The following is a 26550-nucleotide window of genomic DNA, read 5'->3' on the forward strand; positions in this document are numbered from 1 at the left end:
TCAAGCCGAGTTTTAAAGGCCAAAGGTTTATAGCATAAAGAGGTGAGAGAGATGATGAATTTCAGTTTGAGGGGAAACTGCAGTCAGTCTTAATTTCAACATGGTAACTAAAAGTCAGCAGAGTATTGATATTAATTAGATAGAGAAAAGCAGGAAAAATATATCAGAAAATGTTGTTGGTGGAGGCTACAAAGAACCTAATGACCTGTCCAAGAATGCAGGAGATAGGATATGAAAAGACTATTTCAACATCAGCAATTATTGCTGTTGCCAGAATTTTGCATTTTTCATATATATAGTCAGATATACACTTAGCGCAGGAGCAGAGGTAAAGACAGTATTTAACTAATTATTTGTTCAATTTAGTTTGTAAAGTTAAAAAACTTCAGTTCTATTTTATCTTCTCTACCAAACAACTTTTGACTTTCTCCTCAGCTTAAATTCCTGATAGCTAGAACTATAATTGTTGGTTGTGATATCCTTCCTCTGCTTCAGTAGTCAGAATTAAACACAAGGATGTTAAGAGAAGAGGCTTGCAACACAGTATTGCAGCACTGTCAGTATTTCATCCATCCGGTGTTTTGATTTCTCCTAAAGAGTGATTTAGAAGCTCTCCAGCTTGGACAAATCATGGTCTAAATGTGGCAGGGACCAATGGGCTTGTGCCAAATTTTGGCAAGGCAGCAAAGATGTAATTTCCTTGCCCACACAATATGTGCTCAGTTAGTCCTGTTAAGCATTGCGAATTCCAGATTTTCAGATTGTTGACTTAGTTTAATTGCTTAAGAATTGCAAACGTACAACTACTATTTCCTGCCACATCAGGAGCTTTCAGAGTGGCAGAATTCAGTGGGAACTATTGCCTCAAACAGTGAGCCCAAATTACAATGTCTGAACCAGGAACAGCAGGCCAGAGTTGGGAGCAGGCACCCCGTGTTACTTATGGATAATTGGGCAATGTGATGGCGGAAATAAACATCCAGGGTAACAATCAGAGCTGTTGCCTCCACTCCACAAAGGAGAAAGGTCACCAGTCCATAAAGAATGTGCATGGTATTGAGAAAATAGAAAAATCAAGGGATATTAACTGAACTACAGAGGATTTTAGATGGCCCATGGGTGAAAATTTCAAGACTAGCTTCAGCGGTGGATTCGCTGACAATAAGAACTTGTCCAGATCATCATCCTCCCTTTAAAGCCTGCACTTGCATTTAAGGCTCTTTTGATTTCTACTGCAGATAGTGAGATCCAATGTTGCAGCAATAATATAACAAACATCTGCTGTATTGACTGGCATATCACGTGGATGGAGGCCAGCAATTCAATTTGCAATGCACTAATAGGAAAAAATGCATTGTGGTATTGAATATCTAGACATCTTCTCTGACATCTTCTTCCAAACAATTATCAGCTCGTATAAAGAAGTTCCTTCTGGTATCTCTACTAAGTTTATTTTCCACTGCTTTGTTCATTAATTGTAAAGGATTTTGTAATTTCCTGAGGATGTAACAACTACTATATGAATGCAAATGTTCCCTTACAGATTATAAATTTCAACTTGTGGTAGATATGGGTTTGCTTTCTGAAGCAAGTTTTTGCTATGAGCATAAACAGTGTTGGTAAAAGTATTCAAAATGACCATTAACAGCTGTTTGAAAAACATAAGCTGTTTGAAATACATCTTTAGCATTGTATTTTCAAAAATGGTAGAAATAAGAAAAGTATTTTAACTTTAAAATTATAATGACTTGACTCGGGAACTTGTCACATGAAATTGTTTCAATGTTATGTGGTGGGGTAATTGGCACCAATTTGACTGTAATTATATATCACTTTGTTTGGTTTGATTTCCTGACGTACATTGATTTTGCTTATCCTGCCTGATTGTAAAAGGACGTGACTGAACTGAATGATGTAACAAGCTATGTTTTAACTGACATTCAGCCTAATTTCAAAACTGAGTCAAATATCGATCTATTTTGTTAAATAAGTTGTATTTTTAAAACTTTGATCAGGTCTACCTTGTTTTGAACCCCCTCTGATGAAATTAATGTAAAATGTAACTTGATTGGGTAGTTGTTGTAGATACTCTAAAGGAGGATGAGTTTCGGACAAGGTAGATTGAAAATCCATGTTGCCTGGGGATATGGTTACCAAAACTGGAAAGAGGAAAAACTTGATAGTTTGAACTTGTATTGTTCTTACTCACCTAGAAAAGATTTTGTTGCCAGCTCTAAATATTTTCGAGATATTGGCTATTTTTGCTCATACTCACTTCCACAGATACAAATTTCATGCATTTGGTCCTGTGACTCCAATGAAGCTGAATGGGCAGAGATAAAAATAGAAACTGTTGGTAACAGTCAGTTGGTCAATTAGCATTTGTAGAAAGAGAAACAGAGTTAACATTTCCGTTAAAGACCCTTCGAAAGAATGTGCAGAGGTCTCTCTTTCTGGGGGCTGTTACACACACATGTCTCGTGCTGGGGATCCAATATTTACTTTCCCCCTCCCTGATTCAAGAAATAAAATGCAGGAACCTGGGAACATACCACCAGTTTGTAAAGGATGTGCGTGGAATTGGGAAAGTTGAAAGGTTGAGGGATCAGCTTCATCACATTTGTGATAAATTTTAGATATACTGCACATGAGTTATAAAAGCATGGATATTGAATAATCTCCAAAGTTTGCCTTTTTCTTGTACTTCTTTTAATTCATTACAATAAAAATCACAGTTTCTTTTAAAAATCTAAAATATATGAAATATCGACTACATTTTATGATTTCACCTTTTAAAAAATCTATTACTATAATTAATACAGACAGTGGCAGATTACAAGCAAGAGTAAGAAATATTAACAAGGCATTAACAGTGACAATGAACACTATTCACTGTGATTTGCATTGGAAAGCAGAGAAGTCGACATTTCTGTTCAGATTTGTGTGATGCATAGACATGCTTAGAATAGAGAAATGGTATTCTCTTTTAATGAACAATCGAATAGTAACCTGAAAATGTTAGGCATTAAAATTTTTGATTTATGTCTTCAACTTAAACATTTTTTGAATAGATTTTTTATACAATAATATATTACATGGGAGGGTGTTTGCCCTAACAATATGTCTGTGAATATTTACAATGAATGAATTGTGAATGTTACCAAAACAATGTGCTGATTTCTTGACAAGTTTATTTGCTTTCATGTTATTTTCGAGAAGAATTTTTTGTTGCTGCTAATTGAAGATATTTTCATAAAAATTTCCTTTCTTTGCAATTTCAGCACAAACTCTAAATCATTTAATTTTAAATGGATCAATGCACTAAAGTAATGGGTAAATGCCATACCAAGAATTGTTGCCTTGGATTAGCACCAAAATTGGTCTATTTTTGATTTCCAATGAATTACAGATTATACAATAGTATGTGGTATAAAAAGTAATGGTTCATTATAACATCTGCTACTCGGGCATTTGCTGTGCGTTAGATGTTTTCTATCTGCATTGCCTTGATCTTATGCCGTTTTCTGAAGCCAGGGTCAAATGTACTATGTGGATCCCATAAGGAGAGAGATTAACCATTAAATTCTGAGCATGTGAGTTGCCATTTTTAAGGAGTGCTTATGTAATTTCTTTCAATTATTTTTTTCAATTTCTAATTACTCTGCTTCTTTACTGATTAATTCTTTTAAACTGGGGATTGATGAGATAAAAGTGAACAATTTAGTGGAGCTCAATTGAAAAAAAAAGGCCAAAATGATTTTTTCCTCTCAAGGAGGAGGTGTTGTAGTTCAGCATGAGAAGAGCACAGATCATTAGCCCGATGACAAGTTTTCAGTAAAGGGTGAAGATAAATCAATTTATGAGCCACAATTCATTTCTAAGTATTAATTTAATAATAAGATGGAGATTTCTTAATCAGCCCACTTATTATTGCTTGACCTTACAGGCTGGAGAAAATACCATGGAAATATGGAATCAGTATGAAAAATGATTAACTATCTGTAATCTTAAAGAGACATGCATATACACATGAATTAAATAGTACCACTTGAGCATGGGAAGGGAGATGAGACAGTATTTAACTCAGTGTATGTGCAATATAAATAATGAGAAGCTAGTCTCTGTTCATCCCTTATTGGAGTTCTGATGAAGATCAAATAAACTTTCTGTTATTTTAATATACTTTTGACAGCATTTCAGAAATAAGATTTTTATAAATAGATGTTTTCATTGAAGTTACAACATATAAATTATATTTTCTCATTAAATCTGGACCAAAATATTATAATGACCATTGTCCAAAACTTTGGGGACTGAATTTGAGCCATAATTGTTGTTTTCTTCACAATTTAGTCAAAAACACTGCTTGCATTTGATAGAGAGCACTGAATAACAATGCAACTTATTCAAATGTGGTGAACCTTTCTGATCTCTATTGAGACCCAAGAGAGACTGCAGATGTTGGAAATCTGGAGCAACACAGAAAATGCTGGAGGAATTCAGCGGGTCAGGCAGCAGCTGTGGAGAGAAATGGACAGTTGACGTTTGGGTCGAGACCCTTCATCAGGACTGGAAAGAAAGAGGGGAGAAGCCAGTATAAAAGAGTGGGAGAATGGCCTAATTCTGCTCCTTATGGTCTTATGGGAAGGGATGGAGCAAGAGCTGGTGGGCAATAGGTGGATCCAGGTGAGAGGGGGGTGATAGGCAAGGGAGGGAGGGGGAGAGTGGGAATGATGTAAGAAACTGAGAGGTGATAGGTAGAAGTGACAAAGGACTGAAGAAGATAGAATCTGATAGGACAGGACAGTGGACCATGGAATAAAGGGAAGAAGGGGGGAACCAGAGGGAGGAATGTGTGGGTAATGGGCAGATCAAGAGTGCAGGGGAGGGGAAAGAGATGGGGTGATGGGGCCGGTGAGATAAGGGACAAAAAGGGACAGAGGAGAGTGGCTACTGGAAGTTAGAGAAATTGATGTTCGTGCCATCAAGTTGGAGACTACCAAGGCAGAATATGAGGAGCTGTTCCTCTAATCTGCATATGGCCTCCACTTGGCAGTAGAGGAGGCCATGGTCAGACATGTTAAGATAGCTGGCCACTGGGAGATCCTGGCTGGTATGGTGTATGGAGTGAAGGTGTTCGATGAAATGATCCCCCAATCTGCATTGAGTCTCACCGATGCAGAGGAGGCTGCATCGGGAGCACCGGATGCAATAAATGACGTCCTCAGATTCACATGTGAAGGACTGCCTCACCTGGAAGGAATGTTTAGGGCCTGAATGGTGGTGAGGGAGGAGGCGTAGCGGCAGGTCTAGCACTTTGCACAGTTGCAGGCATAGGTGCCTGGAAGGGGATTGGTGGGGAGGGACGAGTGGACAAGGGAGTCAAGGAGAGAGCGATCCCTGCGGAAAGTGGAGAGGGGAGGGGAAGATGTGCCTGGTGGTGGGATCCCTTTGGAGATTTAAGTTGTGGAGAATGATATGTTGGATGCGTGGGGTGGTGGGTGAGAACAAGGGGAACTCTATCCCTGTTATGTCTTGGGGAGGGATGGGGTGAGGCAGGCATATGGAAAATAGAAGGGATGTAGGTGAGGACTGCATCAATAGCAGTGGGGCAGGGGAGACACCTTGGATGTCCTGGAGTGGAAAGCCTCACCGTAAGAACAGATATGGCAGAGATGGAGGAACTGAGAGAAGGGAATGGCATCCTTCCAAGTGACAAGGTGGGAAGAGGTGTAGTTGAGGTAACTGTGGGAGTCGGTGGGTTTGTAGAAGATGTCAGTGGATGATCTGTCTCCTGAGATGGAGACAGAGAGATCAAGAAAGGGGAGAGAGGTGTTGGAGATGGAGCAGGTGAATTTGAGGGTAGGATGGAAGTTGATAGTGAAGTTCATGAAATTGATGAGCTCTGCACGGATGCAGGAAGCGGCCCCAATGCAGTCGTCAATGCAGTGGAGAAAGAGTTAGAGAGCATTACCAATGTAGGTTTGGAATGTGGAGCAGTCCAACGAAAAGTCAGGCATAACTGGAGCCCATGTAAGTGCCCGTGGCGACACCTTCCCCCAACCTTTTTATACTGGCTATCTCCCCTCTTTCGTTCCAATCCTGATGAAGGGTCTCGACCCGAAACATTGACTATCCATTTCCCTCCATGGATGCTGCCTGACCCGCTGAGTTTCTCCAGCATTTTGCGTGATCTCTATTGATTTCACTTTTACACCCCATGATTATAGAATGACTCTTGTGCTGAACTTGGAGTTCAAACCATAAAAATTGTTAGTTTGCACTTTGCGTCTCATCCTCAGAAAGTACGACTTTGGTTGGTGAGGCAGTGGGGAAGAGAGGTGGAATTAGAAATTCCTACCCAGTTGTGATGGTGTTAGAGAGGAGAAAGTGAACATTTAAAGTCATTTCTTATAAAATTTAGATTGGCCCCTTCTAAAAGGTAACACACAGTCTGACTAGGCTTCAGGGGATCCATCCAGAAACACCCAGAACATCTGTCATGTGTCATTACACAAAAGCACAAATCCACCCTTACAGCTCTTTAGCATTCAGTAATCGGACACAAACCATTCAGTTAACAAGAAGCACATGTGCTCTCCGCTTTTAAACAAAGCAGGGTATGGCTGATACTCCCACCAGGAGATCCTTAATTGAAGCAGTTATTTCAAGTCTGCTACATACCATTATCTGTAGTAACCATGGGCATTATTCAAGGAATTCAAATCAGGTGACAGAGGGCTTTCCTTCCCCTCTAGCCTATTCTGCAATAGATCAACTAGATACAAAACCACTTTAAACATTAATGAAGTTTAATTTTGATTTAAATTAATTCTATATGATGCACCTCATGAATTTATTCCATTTGGAACTGCTGTATGCAGTCATGGGGGGAAATAGTTTTAGAATAAAGTTACAGAGTGTAAGCTCTCTTAAAGTGATGGTTGTGGAAAGAGATGCAAAGAAAAGAAAACTGAAATAATATTTTTCCTCAGGTGTTTTCTTTCGAGCTTGTGGCCCTGCCCTTCACCATTTAAAGAAATCGAGTGCTGTGGATATGTTTACATTGCAGCCTTACCATTGGTGAGAAGCTGTTTCATTTTCCACCAATACAGAAGTTACTATGGTCCATAATTCACAGTGAAGCAAGAGGACTGATCACTGACCCTGAAGAAAGAAGCCCACTCATAGCTAGTGAACTCTGTGGCGAAAACTTGATCTTTTCTGATGTCTGCTTCTGTCAAACATCAGTTGAATGGGATCCTTGACATCCAGCTGCTCTTTTGAAATCAAGCTGATTGTGCAGCTAATATCATTGAAGAATTTTCATGATGGCAGACCAGGAGTGAAAAATGTACAGTTTATAATTATCATTGCAAGCACCATGGCAAAATAAAGCTTAGAACACATATAACTAAACAAGTAGTTTAAATGTTCTAAAATAAACTTATCAATGAATGAAAAATTCATTGTTTTGAGATAGTTATGTGTACATATTACAATACACAAGTGAATTTGAAAGCAATGGTTATGCCTCAGTACATCATTAAATCTCAGGCCTCATGGCAAACCAAAAGGTTTTCAAAGCAAGATTAATTTATGAAATATCTGAAATTTACGTCAGTTCTAACAAATTCTCTTGATTCAGAACAGAGGAAATAGAAGCAAATGGAGGCCATTTGGCCCTTTATACCTGCTTTGCCATTTACTAAGACCATGGTGCATTTTTTAAGCCTACTTTTCTGTGCAGATCCCATCTCCCTCAGTTCACCTAATGTCCCCAAGTCTGAATTCTGTTGGAATAAACTCAATGAATGAGCTCCACAATTGTTTTGAGCAGAGAATTTGGAGTGGAGAATCTAGTGGAGAAGGTTGCAAACAATGAAAGAAGACTAACATCACTGAAATCAACTAAAGGGTATCTGCACTAAACTCACATGAATTCCAAAGTTACCAGTCAATGCTATTAGTTTTGCTGTCAATGCTACTGCAATACTGGTATTGGTTTATTATTGTCACTTGTAGTGAGGTACAGTGAAAAACTTGTCTTTCATACCGTTTGTACAGATCAATTCATTACACAGTGCAGATACATTGAGTTAGTACAGAGTGCATTGAGGTAGTACAGGGCAAAAACAATAACGGAGTACAGAGTAAAGTGTCACAGCTACAGGGAAGTGCATTGCAGGTCGACAATAAGGTGCAAAGTCACAACAAGGTAGATTGTGAGGTCAGGAGTCCATCTCATCGTATAAGGGAACCGTTCAATAGTCTTATCACAGTGGGATAGAAGCTGTCCTTGAGTCTGGTGGTATGTGCCCTCAGGCTCCTGTATCTTATGCCTGATGGGAGAGGAGAGAAGAGAAAATGACCCGGGTGGGTGGGGTCTTTGATTATGCTGGCTGCTTCACCAAGGCGGCGAGAGGTAAAGACAGAGTCCATGGAGGGGAGGCTGGTTTCTGTGACGTGCTGGGCTGTGTCCACAACTCTCTGCAGTTTCTTGTGGTCCTGGGCAGAGCAGTTGTCATACCAAGCCATGATGCATCTGGATAGGATGCTTTCTATGATGCATTGATAAAAGTTTGTGAGTGTCAAAGGGGACATTCCGAATTTCTTTAGCCTCTCCTGAGGAAGTAGAGGCGCTGGTGAGCTTTCTTGGCTTTGGCATCTACGTGGTTGGAGCAGGATAGGCTCTTGGTGATGTTCACTCCTAGGAACTTGAAGCTCTCAACCCTCTTGACCTCTGCACCATTGATGTAGACAGGTGCATGTACACTGCCCCCTTTCCTGAAGTCAATGACCAGCTCTTTTGTTTTGCTGACATTGAGGGCAAGGTTGTTCTCATGACACCATGTCACTAAGCTCTCTATCTCCTTCCTTTACTCCAGCTCATCATTATTTGAGATACAGCCTACTACAGTGGTCTGTTGGTCAGAAAGTCAAGGATCCAGTTACAGAGGGAGGTGTTGAGTCCCAGGTCTTGGAGTTTGGTGATGAGTGTGTTTGGAATTATAGTATTGAAAAGGCGGAGCTGTAGTCAATAAACAATAGTCTAATGTAGGTATCTTTACTGTCCAGATGCTCCAGAGCTGAGTATAGGTCCAGGGAGATGGCGTCCACTGTAGATATGTTACAGCGGTAGGCGAATTGCAGTGGGTCGAGGTTGTCTGGGAGGCTGGAGTTGATGTGTGCCATGACCAGCCTCTCGAAGCACTTCATGATGATGGATGTCAGAGCCACTGGTCGGTAGTCATTAAGGCATGTAACCTTGTTTTTTATCAGTACCGGGATGATAGTGCTCTTCTTAAAACAGGTGGGGACCTGAGATTGAAGCAGGGAGAGGTTAAATATGTCTGCAAATACACCTGCCAGCTGATCAGCACAAGATCTGAGCACTCAGCCAGGGACACCATCTGGGCCAGATGCTTTCCTCGGGTTCATTCAATATTCATACAATATTCAGACCAGTGTAAATACATCTGCAGTCCAGAGGCAGGGCCAGAACTGATACAGCTTTAACACTTGAGCTTTAATACTCAGCTTACACTGCTCAGGACTGGTGGTCTGTGAGGCCCAAGTCATTGCCAAATTTGCAAATGCATAAGAGGATCATGCTGGGAGTGTTTGCTGTTCTGCGAGTGAGAAAACCAGCTCGATGTAAATCATTATGATGATAGCCTGTAAACTGGCCTGCTCTAGTTACACCAGCTGAGATAGGAACTAAGGAGCTTTGAGAAGCTAAGACAATCAGGCCATTTATTTGCAACAGCAATAGCAAAAAAAAATAGAAGCCCTCTTCAAAAACATTTAAGAAACTTAAGGTGGTTGTCACAGATTCAATTGCTAATGAATCTCTCATGGCATCATATTGAGGATAAATGTGCTATTAACTCTAAGAGTATTATTATACTAGACCTCCCATGGTGCTACTTGCAGGTGATGTTGTTTTGCAACAATAAATCAAAGTCTGCTTACTGTTGCATGATATTCTATTTTTTATTTTGTTTTTTTGAAATTTGGATTCTGTTTGTTCTGTGCAAACCATAAATGAGTCAACTTTAGTGTGGTAATATAGAGCTTATTGTGCACCAATTTGCTTCTAAACCTTGGCAGCTGTGGAGAGCTGCAGTGAGATTTTATCAGTTTTGTATTAAGGGAAGGGAAAGTTGGCTGAGAGGAGTCCTTTAATCTGTGGAAGGGGGTATCTTCCTGCTTTGATGCCATGAAGGAGCCAAAAGTTTAGGTAAAAGAAGACATGGAAGTGAAATTTCACCTATTGGTGGAATCTTTGTCATGAACAGATAAATTGAGGAGGAGAGAATCAAAGACCTGAAAGCACCATTAACAGCTGTGCATTTTTTTAAGGTTTGAAAATTTTCACAACCAATCAGGTTTTTTGCTGGGTTCTACGCAGATGCTTCATTGTGACTTTTTAAAATATCTTTCTTGGCTTCTACCTCACTGTTGAGAAAGCTGATATTTTCTAACAATGCAGGTGATTTTAATCCAGATCATTTGACAGAAAAGGTTAATCCAGGTGTTAAGAGAAATAAAAAAATAAGGTTACAGAAATGGACAGTTTCCATTGAATGCTTTCTATATTGAAGGAAATAACTACCTTTTATTGAAATTGTTGAAATTCCATCTAAAATTACCATTCTGTTATATTAAAATCATTTTCAAACAAAAACTATTGTGGATAGAGACACAGTTTGACTTTGCTGCTGGGAGGTAAATATTAAGTTTCTAATTCAAAAACAGACAAAGCTATGTAAGATCTGCAGTTGGAATCAGAGGAAACGGATCCTTCCATCATCAGTCAAAGCAGAGTGCAAGACTACAAAACGATGCTGAAGTGCGATGCCAGGAAATGCCTATGGGCTCCAACATCAGTGAGGCTGTAGAGCTGGACATGTGCTCCTCATGTTATATCAGTACAGCTACAGTACTGACATTTTCATGGCAAAATAGAAAATTGCCTGAGGATGTCCTGTTGACAAAAAGCAGGACAAATCCAGCCTGGCTAATTATTGCCCTGAAATTTATTCTCGATATCACAAAGTGATAGAAGGTGTCATTGACAATGCTGTCAAATGCCATTGACTCACCAGTGCCCAGTTTGTGTTTCAACAGGGCCACTTGTCTTCAGACCTTATCACAGCCTTGCTCAAAACCAAGACCCGGGAGCTGGATTCCAGGTGTAGGATGAGTGTGATTGTCCTTGATGCCAAGATGGCAGTTGACCGAGTCTGGCATCAAGGAGCATCTGGGCAGTAAGAGAGAGTCCACTGTGCCCTTTCGATTGCTGATCTTTCTATCACCATTCAGCAAGTGAAATATGGCCATGTGTCAGCTCATGCAGTGACCTGTGACTTTGGTGGATGGACGTTGGAAGATGAAGATTAAGGAATATCAACTAAAATTAATGAAAACTTTTTCTCCAGAACTAGCATGAAGAACTATGGTTGGGGTTCTCGGAAGTCAATCACTTCAGAAGGATGAGGATATCAAGCAGCTAATTTTATTATTTAGGACAATTTTAATAATAATTTTATTATTTAGGAAATTTGGGATACATTTGGAGAATTTTATTTCCAGGACGTGCAGAACATATCCTATGCAGCAGTTATCTAGTGTTATTTGGTAAAATGGATATTATTCATAAGTCAGCATATGGCTTTACTCGAAGCAATATTCCACGTAGTATGAATGTTTCTAATTTGGGATTGAATAATGTGTATTTTTTGATATTAGAATGTTTTAGGAATGTTAATCCTAAATTTAGATTCGTATTCCAGTCATTTCCATAGCATACATTATTCTCTATGCCTTTTGAAACAATGCTGATGTCAAATGCATTATCCTATTGCTGCCTTTTAGGGAAATCCATTTTTAATACCCTCCTTTTTTGTGACTGAGACACACAATGAAACATTTTATTGGACAGAATATTTTTACCCATTTTGTCCAGACTGTGACATATGCTATGCAGAATATAAGCAGTGACCACTGGCATTACTAAAGCTTATTTCCCGCTAATAAAACAGCAATTTCCAGCATGTTCTGCAAGTAACAACCCATGGTGTTTATTGAGCATTATGCAAATGAGGAAAGGTGTTCCTTAATTGGAATGTCCAAACAAAACATGAAGAAAATGAGAGAGTTTACAAGTAGCTCTTGCTGACTTGTTTTTAATATATTTAATTCCCTATTAGTATCAAGTTAGACTTTGAACAGCTGCAGTAATAGGCAGCCAGCATCTGAAACAGTGTTTCCTATACAAGAAACTGCTGGAGGAACTAGTGGGTCAGGCAGCATCCATAGAGGCAAAGGGATAGTCGATGATTTGGCTTGAGGCCATGCATCGGGACTGCAGGGTCTTGGCCCGAAACCTCAGCTATCCCTTTGCCTCCACAGATGCTGACTGAACCGCCAAGTTTCTCCAGCAGCTTGATTTTTGTAGGAAAAGTGGATATAGAACAAATAACTTTTCAGTAGCAAATGGTGACAAAAAAATCACGACACCACATCGGCAAGGCAGAATTAAACAGAATCCACAGTGTAAAATAGCACCACTGATGACTGAACACTTTGGTCAATTTTGGTCATTCCCAATTAATTTGAATTGAAATAGGGCATGGGGGGAGCAGGAGATGCTGTGAATGTAAGTGAGAGGAACTCCTTCAAGGTAGAAAAAGGTAGTAGTGGAGCTGTGGATTTTATTTACAGGGAAATTGAATACAGAAGTAAGTGACATTAAATTTATTCAAAACACCACTTAGACTTTGATTGTGCAGTCTGGGACAATCCATTACAGAGAGTAAAAAGAATTATGGAAATAGTGTGGTGAAGGTTCACGAGGAGTATACCAAGAATAAAAAATATCTTAATAAAATTATGCACAAAAATGAATTTTTCATGATGGTATAGAGAAAGATAAAGGTATTTCTATAAAAGCAAGTTGAGGGATTATGGAACGGCTTGAGGGGGTATAAACTAAATATTGTTTCAGAGGCTGGTTGGATGTACAACATGGCATAGGCTGAGAAATATCAATGGAAAATGGGAAAAAAAGAAACAAAATACTTGGAGAGTTGTATTGTAAACCACTCATCATTCCAACTATGATAGAAGAGAGAGCTGGAAGGTGTTATTCTGGCAAAAATCTCATCCCTGATCTCAGCTGGCCAAGAAGGATTCTCGCTTGATTTAAGCTTGGCAGTTGTGAGTGCTTCTGACTGAAGCCTTCTGGATAGGTGGCTCTCTGACTGTGATATTTAAATGAGGTATCTTTCAAGACATTTGAAATTAACACCTTCTGTCCAGATTTCCCAGCAGTGGAAACTTGGCAGTAAAACTGAAATTGAGTGGCACATCGCGAGTTAATTGAAGAGGAGGTGTACCAACTTGCATAAAACATCAGTGCCCTTTGTTGTAATGTTGGTTTCCTCTGGGAACCATCTGTTGCACTCTTGTTGTTGGAAAGATTTTTTGCATGTGTGGATGGGCAGACCCAGGTATGAGATTTCCTTGACCTCGTAAATGAGCTCTGCTTCTCGAGGTTAACTTGTCATCTTAGTTTGGTAGGGGTAATTATCATCACATACATCATGAGTGGCACTGCCATGTTTTTGAAATGAGTGCTAAACAATGGGAGACCTGACTAGGGTAATGTAATATTTCATAAAATTTGAGGGAAGTTGCACTGTAAGTTGAAGAGGAAGTTGAGTGAAGAGTTCAGTACTGTAGCCCAAGTGATTCTGAGGTGTGATGTGAAAGGAATGCAATACATAACACAAAGTGAGGGGTGGGTGGGTATAAACAGATGAGGAGAATCTGCAACATTTAAAAATCATGAGTGTAGACAGAGTAGAGCAGTGGGCTAAGCACGCATCCTTGAGGTGCGCCTGTGTGGATTGTCAGCGAGGAGGAGATGTTATTACCGATATGCACTGACTGTGATCTCCCGATAAGGAAGTTGAGGATCCAGTTGCAGAGGGAGGTACAGAGGCCCAGGTTTTGAAGCTTGTTGATTAGGACTGAGGGGATGATGGTGTTGAACGCCTAGCTGTAATTGATAACCAGCAGCCTGATGTATGTTTTGCTGTTGTCTAGGTGCTCCAAAGCTGAGTGGAGAGCCAGTGAGATTGTATCCACTGTAGACCTGTTGTGTTGTTGTCGCACATTTGTCTTCTGCTATTGTCCCGCTGCACCTAGCTCATTATCAATTTGCACATTATTTCAAATTGAAAGCTGTTAGAACATGGAATGTATGACCACAAGTAACTATTGATGCAGAGACTATAATATCATTTAAATGAGAATTGAATCATAAAGGAAAATGCAAAGGCATGTGAGGAAAAGACACGGAAATGGGAGCAGCATATATATATTTCTAGTTTTATAACCAAGAGCATCAGATCATCTGCACAAAGAATTTGCCAGATGGATTGCTACAAAGGAACGCACCCTATTCCCCTCTCTCTCTCTCCCAAATTGAAGGAGGAAATCAGGCAAATACCAACACTACTAGTAGAGCTGCTGCCTCACAGCACCAGAGTTCTGGGTTCAATCTTGACCTCGGGTACTGTATGCGTGGAGTTTGCATGCTCTCCCTACGACCACCTGTGTTTTCCCCTGGGGGTTCCAGTTTCTTCCTGCATACCAAAGATATGTGGGCTGGTAGGTGAACTGGCCACTGTAAATTGCCCCTAGTGTGTAGGTCAGTGGTAGAATCTGGAGGGGCTTGATAAGAATGTGGGGAGAATAACACATGGTATTAACGTAGGATTAGTGTGCTGTACCTCCATAATTCCAGGTTCTTCTTCAGTCATGCAGGATTCTCTGGTCAATATTCACTGGTGATCCAGTGCATTCTTGTGCCAGGAAATCCCACCTGCAGGCTGAGTGATGTCATTCCGGCCCATCATCACTTTATTATCTTCTGTGATTCAACTTCAATGACAGATGGCAGTACAGTTTTGCATTTATCAGTTTACCCTTTTTTTTGTGCTGGTTGTCACCTGATCCTTCACCAGCAGGTACTTTGTGTGGGGACATAGCATCATAAGCACCCGCTGGCAACTTGGCCTTTAGAGTGTCCTGCTGCCAAAGGCAGAGATCGACAAAGTCAAAATACTTTGAGAATTGGAATGGGGATCCTCTGCCTGTATGGCTTAGATCTTCAGTAGATAAATTTATCCATCAGGGAGTCTTTTTGTATCCTTTACTGCTGCTTACATATGTCACTTCAATTAACATCCATTAGACTACATTAGTATATGTAATGTATCTTGTTCATCCTCGTTGAGACAGATTTGAATAACTTGGATTAACATCTGATTAAGTGTCTCCATTTGCTTTATGTTATGGGGGGGGGGGGGGGGGGAAGATGCTCCGTTGAAATTTGAAGGATTCTGGACTGTATAGAGAGTGAAAGCAATTAACACCTCACATAACTGTCTAAAGCTCCATAGCAAATGCAGGGCTGGATGTTCTCTCATCTGCATAATTAAAAGCAACATTGCTGTTAAGTAGGATAGCATAATGAAAAGGGAATGCTAAGAATTTCAAAGGGGATGGGTGAAAAAGTCCACACATTTTTATACTAGTATTACTCGTACACCAGTATTACTCTTATACCAACATTTTTCCTGCAGTGATATTACTCATGCAAATGCACATGTGATGCTCTAACCTCTGCAGTGATTTGGCATCAATTTATCTTGTCAGCTGGCAGTTAGTTAATGACCTGTAGCGCCAAGCTAGAAACCAGGGGCAGATATTGGTCAATGAAACCCCGTTTTTCAAAAAAATTCATTCTTGGGGTGTGGGCATCACTGTGAAGGCCACATTTATTGCCCATTCCTTGCATCCCTGTCTGGTGCATAAATTGTTGTTGCTTATAATTGAAGTTCAGTTACTTTTCTAATCTTCTCCACCTACCCATTTCTAAGCCAGTCAAGGGTTAGAATTTTTTTTCACCTTTATTGATGCTGCTTTGGAAATTTTCTAATTCAAAGTTTGGTCTGTTTTACATGTTGTCAGCAAATGCATGTATTGCATATTGATAAATGGCTCTTAAAATAAATCATGGATAATAATCACAATATTGATTAACTTTGAAGCCTTTCATGTTGCTTATTTAAAATTGAATTTAGATACAGCTTGAGGTATTGCTGGTTCAAAATAAAATAAAAGATTTTTTTCATTGTCTTTACTGGTATGGACTGAATTAATTAAACTCGTGAAGAAAATTCCACAAGGACAGCCTATTATCGTTGAAAACTTGTTTATGCTCTTTCTTCTTCTCACTCTTGAGGTAGTTCTGCATTGCAAAATGCAAGAAGTTGCTTGTCTTTGAGAAAATCTTGTGGGAATATTCTCCGTTATATCACTCTTATTCCCAGAGCTAGCAGCAAAATAAAGAATTACTTTTATCAGACAAAGACAGCAGTGATTATTGTGCTCCAGTATATGCTGAAGTATCATGCCTTTGTGCTTAATTATTTGTTTAAGCATTCACACTGTACAAAATTATAAGGAATAACTGCTGAGAATTGTGTGTGGTTCAGTCTAAGCCTGTGAGCTTGGACTTGAATTGCTTGTGTAGAACAAGTGAAGTCTGGTGTAAAAATGGAGATTTCTGGCCACCCACTAATTATTGAGTTTGTGTTGCACATTGTGTATTTTAAACTGTAATGTGGTGTCAGCAGTGTAGAATTAAAAAGTACATTGCCACGTGTGTGTTTAACATGGTAATGAAACAACAGCCATGCTTGCCTCATTAATGACTTGTTTTCTTACACTCTTTCCTTCCTGAATTTTGCCAGTTCTCTTTATTGCAGATATGAATTATCAGAGATTTATATTGCATGTTGACATATGTTCTTTGGATTAATGAATGTTTTTGATATGTAATGTGCTCTGAATTCCTTTATTATCAAGCATTGGGAGAAAGCCTGTTTCTCCATAATTAGCCACTCATCTAATGGCAGATTTTTTTTAGAGAGCTAGTCGTTAATTAAGTAGAAAAGGGAAGACTTTTTTTTAAAACGAGGGCTGCCATTGTCTAAAATGACAAGATTTTTTTGGTGTTCCATCGTATATGTGGTGTTATGACATGACTTCTCCCCCTATATGTGCTTCTTTATCGATTCTCACTGCAGATTTTAAAACATATATAATCTATTTGACATTTGTGCTTGTGCTGGAGGTGATCGAGATTCATACAAAACCTCTGTGACAGATTTAATACTGAACTATTGACGGACATGTAGACTGTCATGTAAGTTCACCATTTTATATGTACATCTGTCAAACCATCTGTATTTAGGAGTAGCTGATGATTTTTGTTATTGATTATACAGTTAGTGCTAGTTTCCCCTTCTGGATCTATTGCTGGGAATTATGGTGTGGAGGTCTAAACTGGCTGTTACTACTTGACATTGACAGAGCAGCTCCTTCAATCTTGTTGGATTTTTCACATTTGTTGAGGTGCAGCAGTCAAAAGGGACGTAGCAGGAATGCAGATGTGAACACCTGTTCCATATTAAGGCTCTTTTGGAACCAAATGCTTTTTTGAACCCATTATTCCTTAGCCAAGGTGGTATTTAGCTCTTGTTTATCAAGCTTCTTACCTGCAATGGTGAGATTTATATCCTTGCACTTACTTGCAGGTGAGGCTAGACCTAAATGTCAAGATTTGTGCATTTCAGGTTGCATGATTTCCTGCAGCTGATAGGTAACATTGATGTGGGATGGTAAATGGGTGTGGGGGGGGGGGGGGGGGGGGTTGTTGGGTCAATGCTGGCAGAGACAGTTTCTGAGTGAAGCCACACACCTAAATGTGTTTTACTTGCACATTTACTCAGAAATAATTTGACTTCTGTTACTCTTAGTCAAGTAGAAATTGCCCCTCCTTTGAACTTCTGAAAGAACAATATTGCTAAAGTAGAGTTCAAGTTTATATTGGCTTTGTTTATTGGTATTCTGCATTGGTTGGACATGCTTAGTGAATGATCTACATCTTAGGCAGCCCTCTGGGATTGAGGGGGACTAACTTCCTCTCCAGTCTTGTGAGTTTTCAGGCCAATGTGGGATTCACAGAATTTTCCACAGATGGGGTAGGTGGTAGTTGAAGGGGAGTATGGCTGGATCATTTGCGAGGTAGTCCATTCTTTCTACCACTTCTTGAAGCTCCCTATGCATGGCCTCAAAATTCCCAACACCATCTGAATGTTCCTCCTCCACTGTGAGAGGTCATGGGTTGATTCCCAGGAGTCAGTGGGAGGACTTTGAGCACATCTGTATATTTTTTTCTATCCACCTGTGACGGTCCTCGAAGTGTCTAATTTGGGAGATCGGCGTCGGATATTTGAACGGAGTGGCCTGTTCAATGAAGCCTACTGAATGTAACTATGGCCACAACGTTAGGGATGTTGGCCTGGGAGAGGAGACTGATGTTGGTTTGGTTGTACTTCCAGTGATGATGGAGGATTTTTTTTTAGAAACATTGCTGTTGATCTTTTTCCAATGCCTGCTGTAGGTAGTCCAGGTCTCAGATGCTATAGGAGGACAGGGATCATGTTGCCCAGTAGATCGTGAGTTTTGTGCCAAGTCTGAGGTCTTGAACTTCAAACATCATTTTTCAGGTTGAAGTCTACTAACAAGCTTGGCATCTTTTCATCTTACAGTATTTTAACTTTGCTCTTAAAGACCACATATTGCATATTTTACCTTCTCATATGCACTACTTTGAATTTGATCCTTTTAAATATCTTGGGGCATTAATCTGTTTAATATTCTGGCCTAGTCTGTAATTTCCGACTTGCTTTCTCTGTTCACGTCTCCATGCCCAGTGTGGAATTTCTTCCCATCTCTATGATTCACCTCCGTATACTTGCACTGATTTTGATCCCAGTTCAACCTTTACCAACTCCCTCAAAAATCTCATTCATTACCATCACCCAACTCACACTGAAATTTTTATTCTTGTATTTGGTCATCTCTGAACTCAATTTTTGTGGTGATCTCCACAATGATCTCCCAGTTTTATTGTTAATAAATTTCAACACATTCAGAACTCCATCCTCACACAATGCCCACCACCCATCCACATACCAAGATTTTGTTGAACCCTAGGGAGCACTAATTCCAGAATATTTGTGCACAAGCTCTTCTAACATTTTGCTCTTTTTAACCCTGGTTATCTCCTGTAGCTGTGTCTCACAACTTGCAGTGCCACAAAATGTGATAATTCCAGTAAATATGTTTTAATAAAACAATCTCCTACATTGAATCAGCCCTTAAAATCAGAGTACTGTACTGCAGTAAAAATATTAAAAAATTGCAGATGTTGGAAATCTGAAACAAAAACAGAAAATTCTGGAAATGTTCAGGTCAGGCAGGATCTGTGGGGGGAAAAATGTTAATGTTTCAGGTCCTCAGTCTGAACTCTGTTTCCCTTTCCACAGATGTTGCTTGACCAGCTGAGTGTTTCCAACATTTTCTGTTTTTGTTACTGTTTCCCATGTCTCATTTAGATTTTTCTTCTCTAGTCTATGGTGTGGGACTTGAACTTTGAATTGAAATGTGAATTCAGAAGCGTGTGGTTTCTGTCTCCGATGCAACAAAGATTTCAAAGTTATTAATTAGTGTCTTTTCTTTTTTATTAGTTAATGTAAATTCCTTTTCCTTCCTTCATTTCTGTTTTCCTTCCCAGTCCTTGCATTGTTAATTTGACAATCCTTCACCTGATTGGTTAAGGAGATACTTGCTATCTCCTATCACTATCACTTGCTGTTTTCAGTCAGGTCCCAGTTTCCTTCACAGCAACATTAGCAGCTTGCACTTTCAGCAATGTGTGGAACAAAATATTACTGAAATTGAAAAGGCAAAAGGGAGGTCTAGCAAATGCCAAACATTTTTAAATACACTCCTACTGCAAAATTTGTGTGATTAGTTTCACACATCTACTTGCTATCTTTGTAATGAACGGTGATGAACCAGAAAGAGATTGCTGCACAATTCTTATGACATTCTGGCAGATCAAGAAAAACTGGTGAGCAAAACTTTAGTGACTACCAGCAGCCGTTGGATTTTCTAGAGAGAACCATGCATAGAATGGGTCATTCATTTACTGTTGACTGCAAAGGTTGCTGAAAAGTGAATAATAGAACTTGCAGTGGGTTATGTCTTTGTCTTTTGGCTCCAAAAGGAAACTTAGAATTTGTTTTCATTTATAAGCAGGTCAAATACATTGCAAAATGGAAAAGTAAGCAGCTGGAGGTGAAGACATGCAGTACTATATGTGTATGAGGTTGGCAGGGGATCAGAAAACTGCTCTGGTTGGAGTACTGGCTTGTGGATTTGTGGTATTAAACTGTATTGCATTGCAATCTCACTGTGGTACAACTCATTTTGTAAGACTATATTTCATTACTCCTTTGTTCTAATCAAATTTTAAGAACTCATACACTGTTTAGTGATCTTTGGCATTTTTGTAAAGATTCTTCAAATATGTCAGAATGTATGTTTTGATTTTAAAACCCCACAACAGGACTGAGGAAGCTTTCAGTCAACATCTCCAGTGATTGTTACGAATGCCTGTAGTAGATATTAGTTGATTTTAATCTTGTGGTCTGATACATGCAAATTCTGTTTAAAATTTCACTGCAGTTCCAAAAAAAAAATCACTTTAAAACTAGAAGGAAAAGAATGGTAAAATATATCTTCCAAATGCTTGTTCACGCCAATGTCAATCCTTGTGCTATAGTATGTGCCTAGAATTTATTTTCAGGCACCAGTAGTGTGCCAAATAGCCCATAAATTAGTCATTTTTCTTCATAACCCTGAGATGGTGCAAGCTGAAAAAAATAGAATTGCCCACGTGAAGTCTAAATGATAGTTCCAAGAGAAGCTTACAGCTAAATAATTCAGAGTCGGGTTTTTTCTGTGGTGTGTGCAACAGGAACTTTATACTTTGCTGGCCTTGTTTGGCCACCAGAAGTGTTGTTACAATTCCCCAATTTTTCTTACAAGTGCGTGAAACAAAAAGGCAGTTTCCAAAAGAAGAGCTGCACCGACTGTGGAAACTGTGACGTGTGATGTCAGTGGCGAGACGTGCTTTGGTTGAGGAAGCCTTACACAGTATACAAGAGACTGCAGATGCTGAAACCAGGAGCCACAAACAATCTGCTGGGGGAACTCAGTGGGTTGAACAGCATCTGTGAGGAGAAATGAATCGTCGATGTTTCAGTTCAAAACCCTGCATCAGGACTAAGAGTGGAGAAGGGGGACAGCCAGTATAAAGAGGAGAGGAGGGGTGGTGGGACAGGGCCAGAGGCGATTGGTGGACTGAGGAGGGGTGAAGAATGATGGACAGATCGAGCCAGGTAGGGGAGACGGAGGGGTGGGGTTGGGAGACAGAGGCAGGTTGATGATAGATGAAGGCAGGCAAAAAAAGGGCAGATCGAGCCAGGTTGGGGGAGGGGAGGGCGAAGTGGAGACAACTGGGAGGGTGAGAATGGGAACCATTAAGGGAAAGGTGAAGGGCAGGTGGAACCACTTTGCATGGTCTGGGCTCGTATCTTAGAATCATTGAGTCATACATAACAGAAACAGGCCATTTGGCCCATCGAGTGTACACTGACCATTTACATTATTCCCAGGCTAACCCTATTTTATTCTCCCCACATTCCCATCAGCTCCCCCCAGATGTTACCACTCAGGACAATTTACAATGAACTGACCAACCAACCTGTCTTTGGGATATGGGTCAAAACTGGAGTACGTGACGGAAACATGTGCAGTCACAGGGGGATCATGCAAACTCCACACAGACAGCATCGGAGGTCGGAATTGAACCTGGGCTGCTGGAGCTGTGAGACAGCAGCTACACGAGCTTGTAGCATGGTTATGGCAAAGTCCCAGGGGAGTTTTCTTGCTACTTGGGTAATCAACCATCGGGATGAATAGTAAGGAAAGGAATGCGGTGGGATGAGTTGTTCCAATGGAAATGAAGCTTGGGAAGAATGAAGAGACCTGAGTGTGTCTTTTCTGTCTGGGACTGCTCAGTGCTAGTGAAGGATGACAACACAGGAAAACAACTCCGCCCCTTGTTGCCAGCACACACTTGGATGAGCAGGATAGTTCACCTGTTGGTCTTAAGCAGGTTTCAGATTTTCTTAGACCAGCATAGGGTCAAGGTGAGCAGCCCTGCTCTCCATAGAATGTATGAGTGCTTTGCCGTCATAAAGACCTTTTGGAGCAGACGCAGTTACCCTGAAATCACTGGCCCCTTGGTCCAGATCAAGCTGCTCACCCAGCGTTGACTCCAGTGCAGCTTTCCCCAGCATGGCAAGGATAGGGGACGTGGCACCAAAAGCAGCCATTGCACTCAGAGTGGCTTTGACAGCCAGTGAGGCCCTGCCCTCAGGTTTGCCATCCATTTTTACTGATTGTTACAATGTCTTTGATGCTCACACTCTGTCAGTGACGTTCCACTTGTGTTTAAAGTAAATTGTTATATATGTATATAAAATGTACTCACACTCTAAAATTCAATGAAAACTTTGAAACCAATATGAATAAATGATTTAAAAATGTAGTTACTTGCCTTTCTCCTGGGAGCTGATGTCATCCATTCATTTGAGAGGGAATCCAGTACGTGCACCAGGTTTACAGGGCATAGGCTGGCTCAACAATCAGGCTTCTCAGCCTGAGAGTGGGAAAGGTGCTGTCAGGCTGGGACATCTACAGGGATACCTGGGCAATTGCCAGTATAAGTGCTAGTGTTACGGTGGGAGGGGAAGGAAGAAGAATTGCTGCTTTGTACTCTGTTGAATGTTGTCTCCACCACTGGAGTGCAGGGCTGTGGATTCTCTGCTACCCTCGCTAATACATGCTGAACTGGATGAGTTGATGTTTCACTTGTTGCATTTAGCAGCTGCTTCCCCATGTCTGAGCCTAACTTTCATTAGTACCACAGTCATAAGAACATAGCAGGCAGCAACCATCAGCCCTGTCCTGGAATATCAGGACTGGACTCGTATCACTGGCCAGCAGGCAAGGAATCATCAGGGTGAGCAAAAGTAAAATTGGGGTCAAAGATAAATTTGGTAAGCATCCACATGAAGGGTCTCGACCTAGAACATCGACTGTCTACTTCCCTCCACAGATGCTGCCTGATCCGCTGAGTTCCTCTAGCATTTTGTTTGTTGCCCCAGATTCCAGCATCTGCAGTGTCTTGTGTTTGCAAAGTCTCTTCAAGGGATGCCTGCTTTGAAGAAATTTTCCTCCTCCCTTTGACGAGAGCTCTGTGAGACCCTCTCTCACTGCTCCTCCTCTGTGGTTTCTGCTGCTCTCCTTCTCTTTGACCACATTCTCACCCAGACAGTCCAGGTGAAGGGTCTTGGCCTAAAACGTCAACTATCCGTTTCCCTCCACAGATGTTGCCTGATCTGCTGGGTTCCTCCGGCACTTTGTTTGTTGCATCTTCTCTAACTCCTCAGGCACTTGTCTGAAATCGGGCTTGGGGATCATATTGACTCGAGTACTGAAAGGCAAAAAAACTGAAAAAGATACACATTTGAAACAAAAATACTGGAAATATTCAACAGGTTGGGTAGCGTTTGTGGAGAGTGATTCAATTTATCCTTCGGATCAATGATCCTTTATTAGAGCTGGGAAAGTTTGGAAAACAACCATATTTTGAGTTGAAGGGGTGGAGACAACAAAGAGAATGTCTGGAATGTGGTTGATGCCAATCTGTCATCCACTCTTCTTTCAGACTATGTAATAGTGAGAAATTTGGGATATCTGATCTAGCCAATTCCTAAGTTTGGGTACATTAAATACATGATTTCTTGGTCCTCTCCACTCTATCAATAGGTAGACTATCCCACCTTTTGCATTGTTTTATCTATTTCTCTCAGATCAACATTAAGCCAGCTATGAAGTAAGTGGATACTGGCTAACAGAAGAAGCAAATGTCCCTTCTACAATTCTCTATTCTCAATTACACTAAGACAAACTGCATAACGTCACTTCAGTATTTCAGCATTTCATCTTCTGCACTAGATACTCAGGAAATTTGGTGTGAGTTGTGATGTTTAGGATTTAGCACTGGACTGAATCTTTCAAATAACTACAGGATCTGTTGCTATTAAGCCATTCAAGCCAAAGTAAGCCCTGAACTTGAGTGCAGATGTTGTGAGTCCAGTGGCTCCCAGCTAAAGGATGCTTCAGATTAAAATTCTCGTCCTTGTTTTTCAGTCCCTCCCTGGTCCTGCCCTTCCCTGCCTCTCTCTGTCCTCCAGCTCTGTAACCCTTGTCTATTTCTGGCCTCTTACTCTCATCCTGATGGAATGACTCCATCAATGGCGGTTGTGTCTTCAGTTGCCAAGGTCCCCCCAGCTCTGAAATTCCCTCCCTTTCTGCCACTCTACCTCTCTACAGTTCCTTAAAATCTCTTTTTTTGTAATTGCAAGCTTTTGGTTATCCTCCTTCTGTGCCTTGGCATCAGATTTGTGTTTGAAAATGCTGCATTGAAAGTCCTTGGGATGTTTTTGTTCCTTTTAAAGGTATGTAAACAGAAGTTGTTCTTTCTGTAGTTGCAGTGCTTATTGTCAGTTTTCTTGTATGAGCAATTCTGAAACTAATTCAGCTCTGTTTCGTTTTTAAGTTTGACAGGCCGAGGAAGAAATGCAACAAATCCAGAAACTTTCCTTTCATCAAATGAACCAAAAAATTCTAGCATCAGCAACAAAGACAAGGAAGGGTTGAAATAATTAATTTTCATCATGCAGATTCTAAGGAAAGGAGCGAAATGTCTCCTGCTCTGTTATTTTGATATTTCATACCTTGAAATTAAATCACTTGTTGTCCAAGTACCCATTTCCAGAACAGACATTAGCCCATAGAGACCAACGCAAGTTTTGATGAAGCAAAGCATGCTGATTAAATTACATTGTTGGAATAAAGTAGTATCTACTGAATTAATACCCACTACTAGTAATGTTCTATCACTTAAGGAATAATTAAATCCACATAAATAATTTGTTTTACTTTACAGACCCTTTGAAACCTGTCATTTCAGTTCATATGTGCATCGGTTCAATCTGAGTTGCAGTTAGAGCACAATAATTTGGACTGGTGTAACCAGATTTTGAAAAGTAATTGGAGGCAGAAACTTGGTATGTCATTGTTCTTTTTGTGATGTATGTGCACTCAGATGTAAACAGAGGGTCAAGCCTCTATGCAGCCATGTGACCTTCTCAGCAGGAAAAGAGGAGGGGGCGGGGGTCATTCAGGGAGGCTCCCCTTGGCAGTGACTATTTAAAGTGAATGAAGTCAAAGAGTTAATGCATGTCAACACATCAGCATGTTAACAATGAATGAAGATCAGAAATGCTTCAATCTTAAGATTTTAACTGTTAGATTACTTTGTCTAACAGTCAAATAATGATACTTGAGTGTGTTGGGATGTTATTCCAGACCCCCAGGAGGCTCCCTGTTTCAAACAGAGTATAACCTCCTTGTATGAAGATGAAAATTTATGAGGAGGAAATCATTTTTGCTCGCTTTTGCAAAACAACATACAAGGTTTTTTAAGGAAAGAGAACATTTAGCTTCTGAGAGTTGTCTAATAAGATGCAGTTGCTTAATTTTATTCTTGTAAAAATTTGTATTTCTGTAATTCCTCATCTTCTCTATTTGTAATTTTAACCTTAGGAGTTTGACACTTCGGTTTAGGTGTATGGTTTAGCCACAGGGTAAGCATGCTCTTTAAAAGTGAATGAAGGAAGCATGCTGCTGGAAGTGTTAGTGTTAGAAAATGCAGCACTGCAGTGTGGAATATTCCTTTTAGAAGGTATTTTAGGTCAGGCAGCTGTACAACCACCTATATGCTAACAAGTCTTGCTGCCAGGCTCCTGAGGGGTCCTTGCTGGGAAAAATTAAAACCAAACCTCAGACCTCTCTGTCAGCTTGAAGAATTATATTTTTGCCAGTCTTTGGAGCGGACAGGAAATGACCCTTTCACAAACTGATTTTTTAAAAACAAGTTTTTCTGCCTAGAGCTATCCGGTCTTTCTCTTGCAGTAGAGGGCTCCCAGAGCATTTCCCAGTGTGTTCTGCTGGTAGCTTGCCTGCACTGTAGCCTGAAGCCCATGTGCACTGTATGGATGTTGATGTTACAGTGTGTAGCTTGATTCTCTGCAAGCATCCAAGATGTCCAGCACACCTCATGACCCTTTCTATTCCTCTCCTTTTGGACCATTTTATAGGAGACACACGCCATACGTGGTACAGCCAGACTATCGGATATATGAGCTGAACAAACGATTGCAGACTCGCACAGAGGTAAGTCCTTCAGCCTTTTTGAAATAGCACATAATACTTCAGATGTGTTTCTGGGATAATTTTGCAAGGGGCTCATTATGCTGCTTGAAGTATTCCATTATATGCAGAAACACATGGCTCTGATTATTTTTGTAATTAAATTATGTGGCATCTCATTATCTCTGGATGCAAATTAATTGTTCAAGT

At 40.3% G+C, this 26550-nt stretch overlaps 1 protein-coding gene across 8 annotated transcripts in view; it reads left to right on the forward strand.

The window, feature by feature from the left end:
* Positions 1-26550, forward strand: part of LOC127581957 (LIM domain-binding protein 2) — a 349031-nt gene that overhangs the window by 104584 nt on the left and 217897 nt on the right. For 7 of the 8 annotated variants that reach the window (XM_052036802.1, XM_052036783.1, XM_052036793.1 and 4 more), the window contains exon 4: positions 26289-26364. In XM_052036802.1, coding sequence (XP_051892762.1) covers positions 26289-26364 — 76 coding nt within the window. Of the gene's footprint in view, positions 1-25965; positions 26365-26550 lie in introns of those variants that run through there. The other variant, XM_052036822.1, reaches the window with a different exon arrangement.

This window comes from Pristis pectinata, chromosome 2 (assembly GCF_009764475.1).
Source record: "Pristis pectinata isolate sPriPec2 chromosome 2, sPriPec2.1.pri, whole genome shotgun sequence".
Classification (NCBI taxonomy): Eukaryota; Metazoa; Chordata; class Chondrichthyes; order Rhinopristiformes; family Pristidae; genus Pristis; species Pristis pectinata.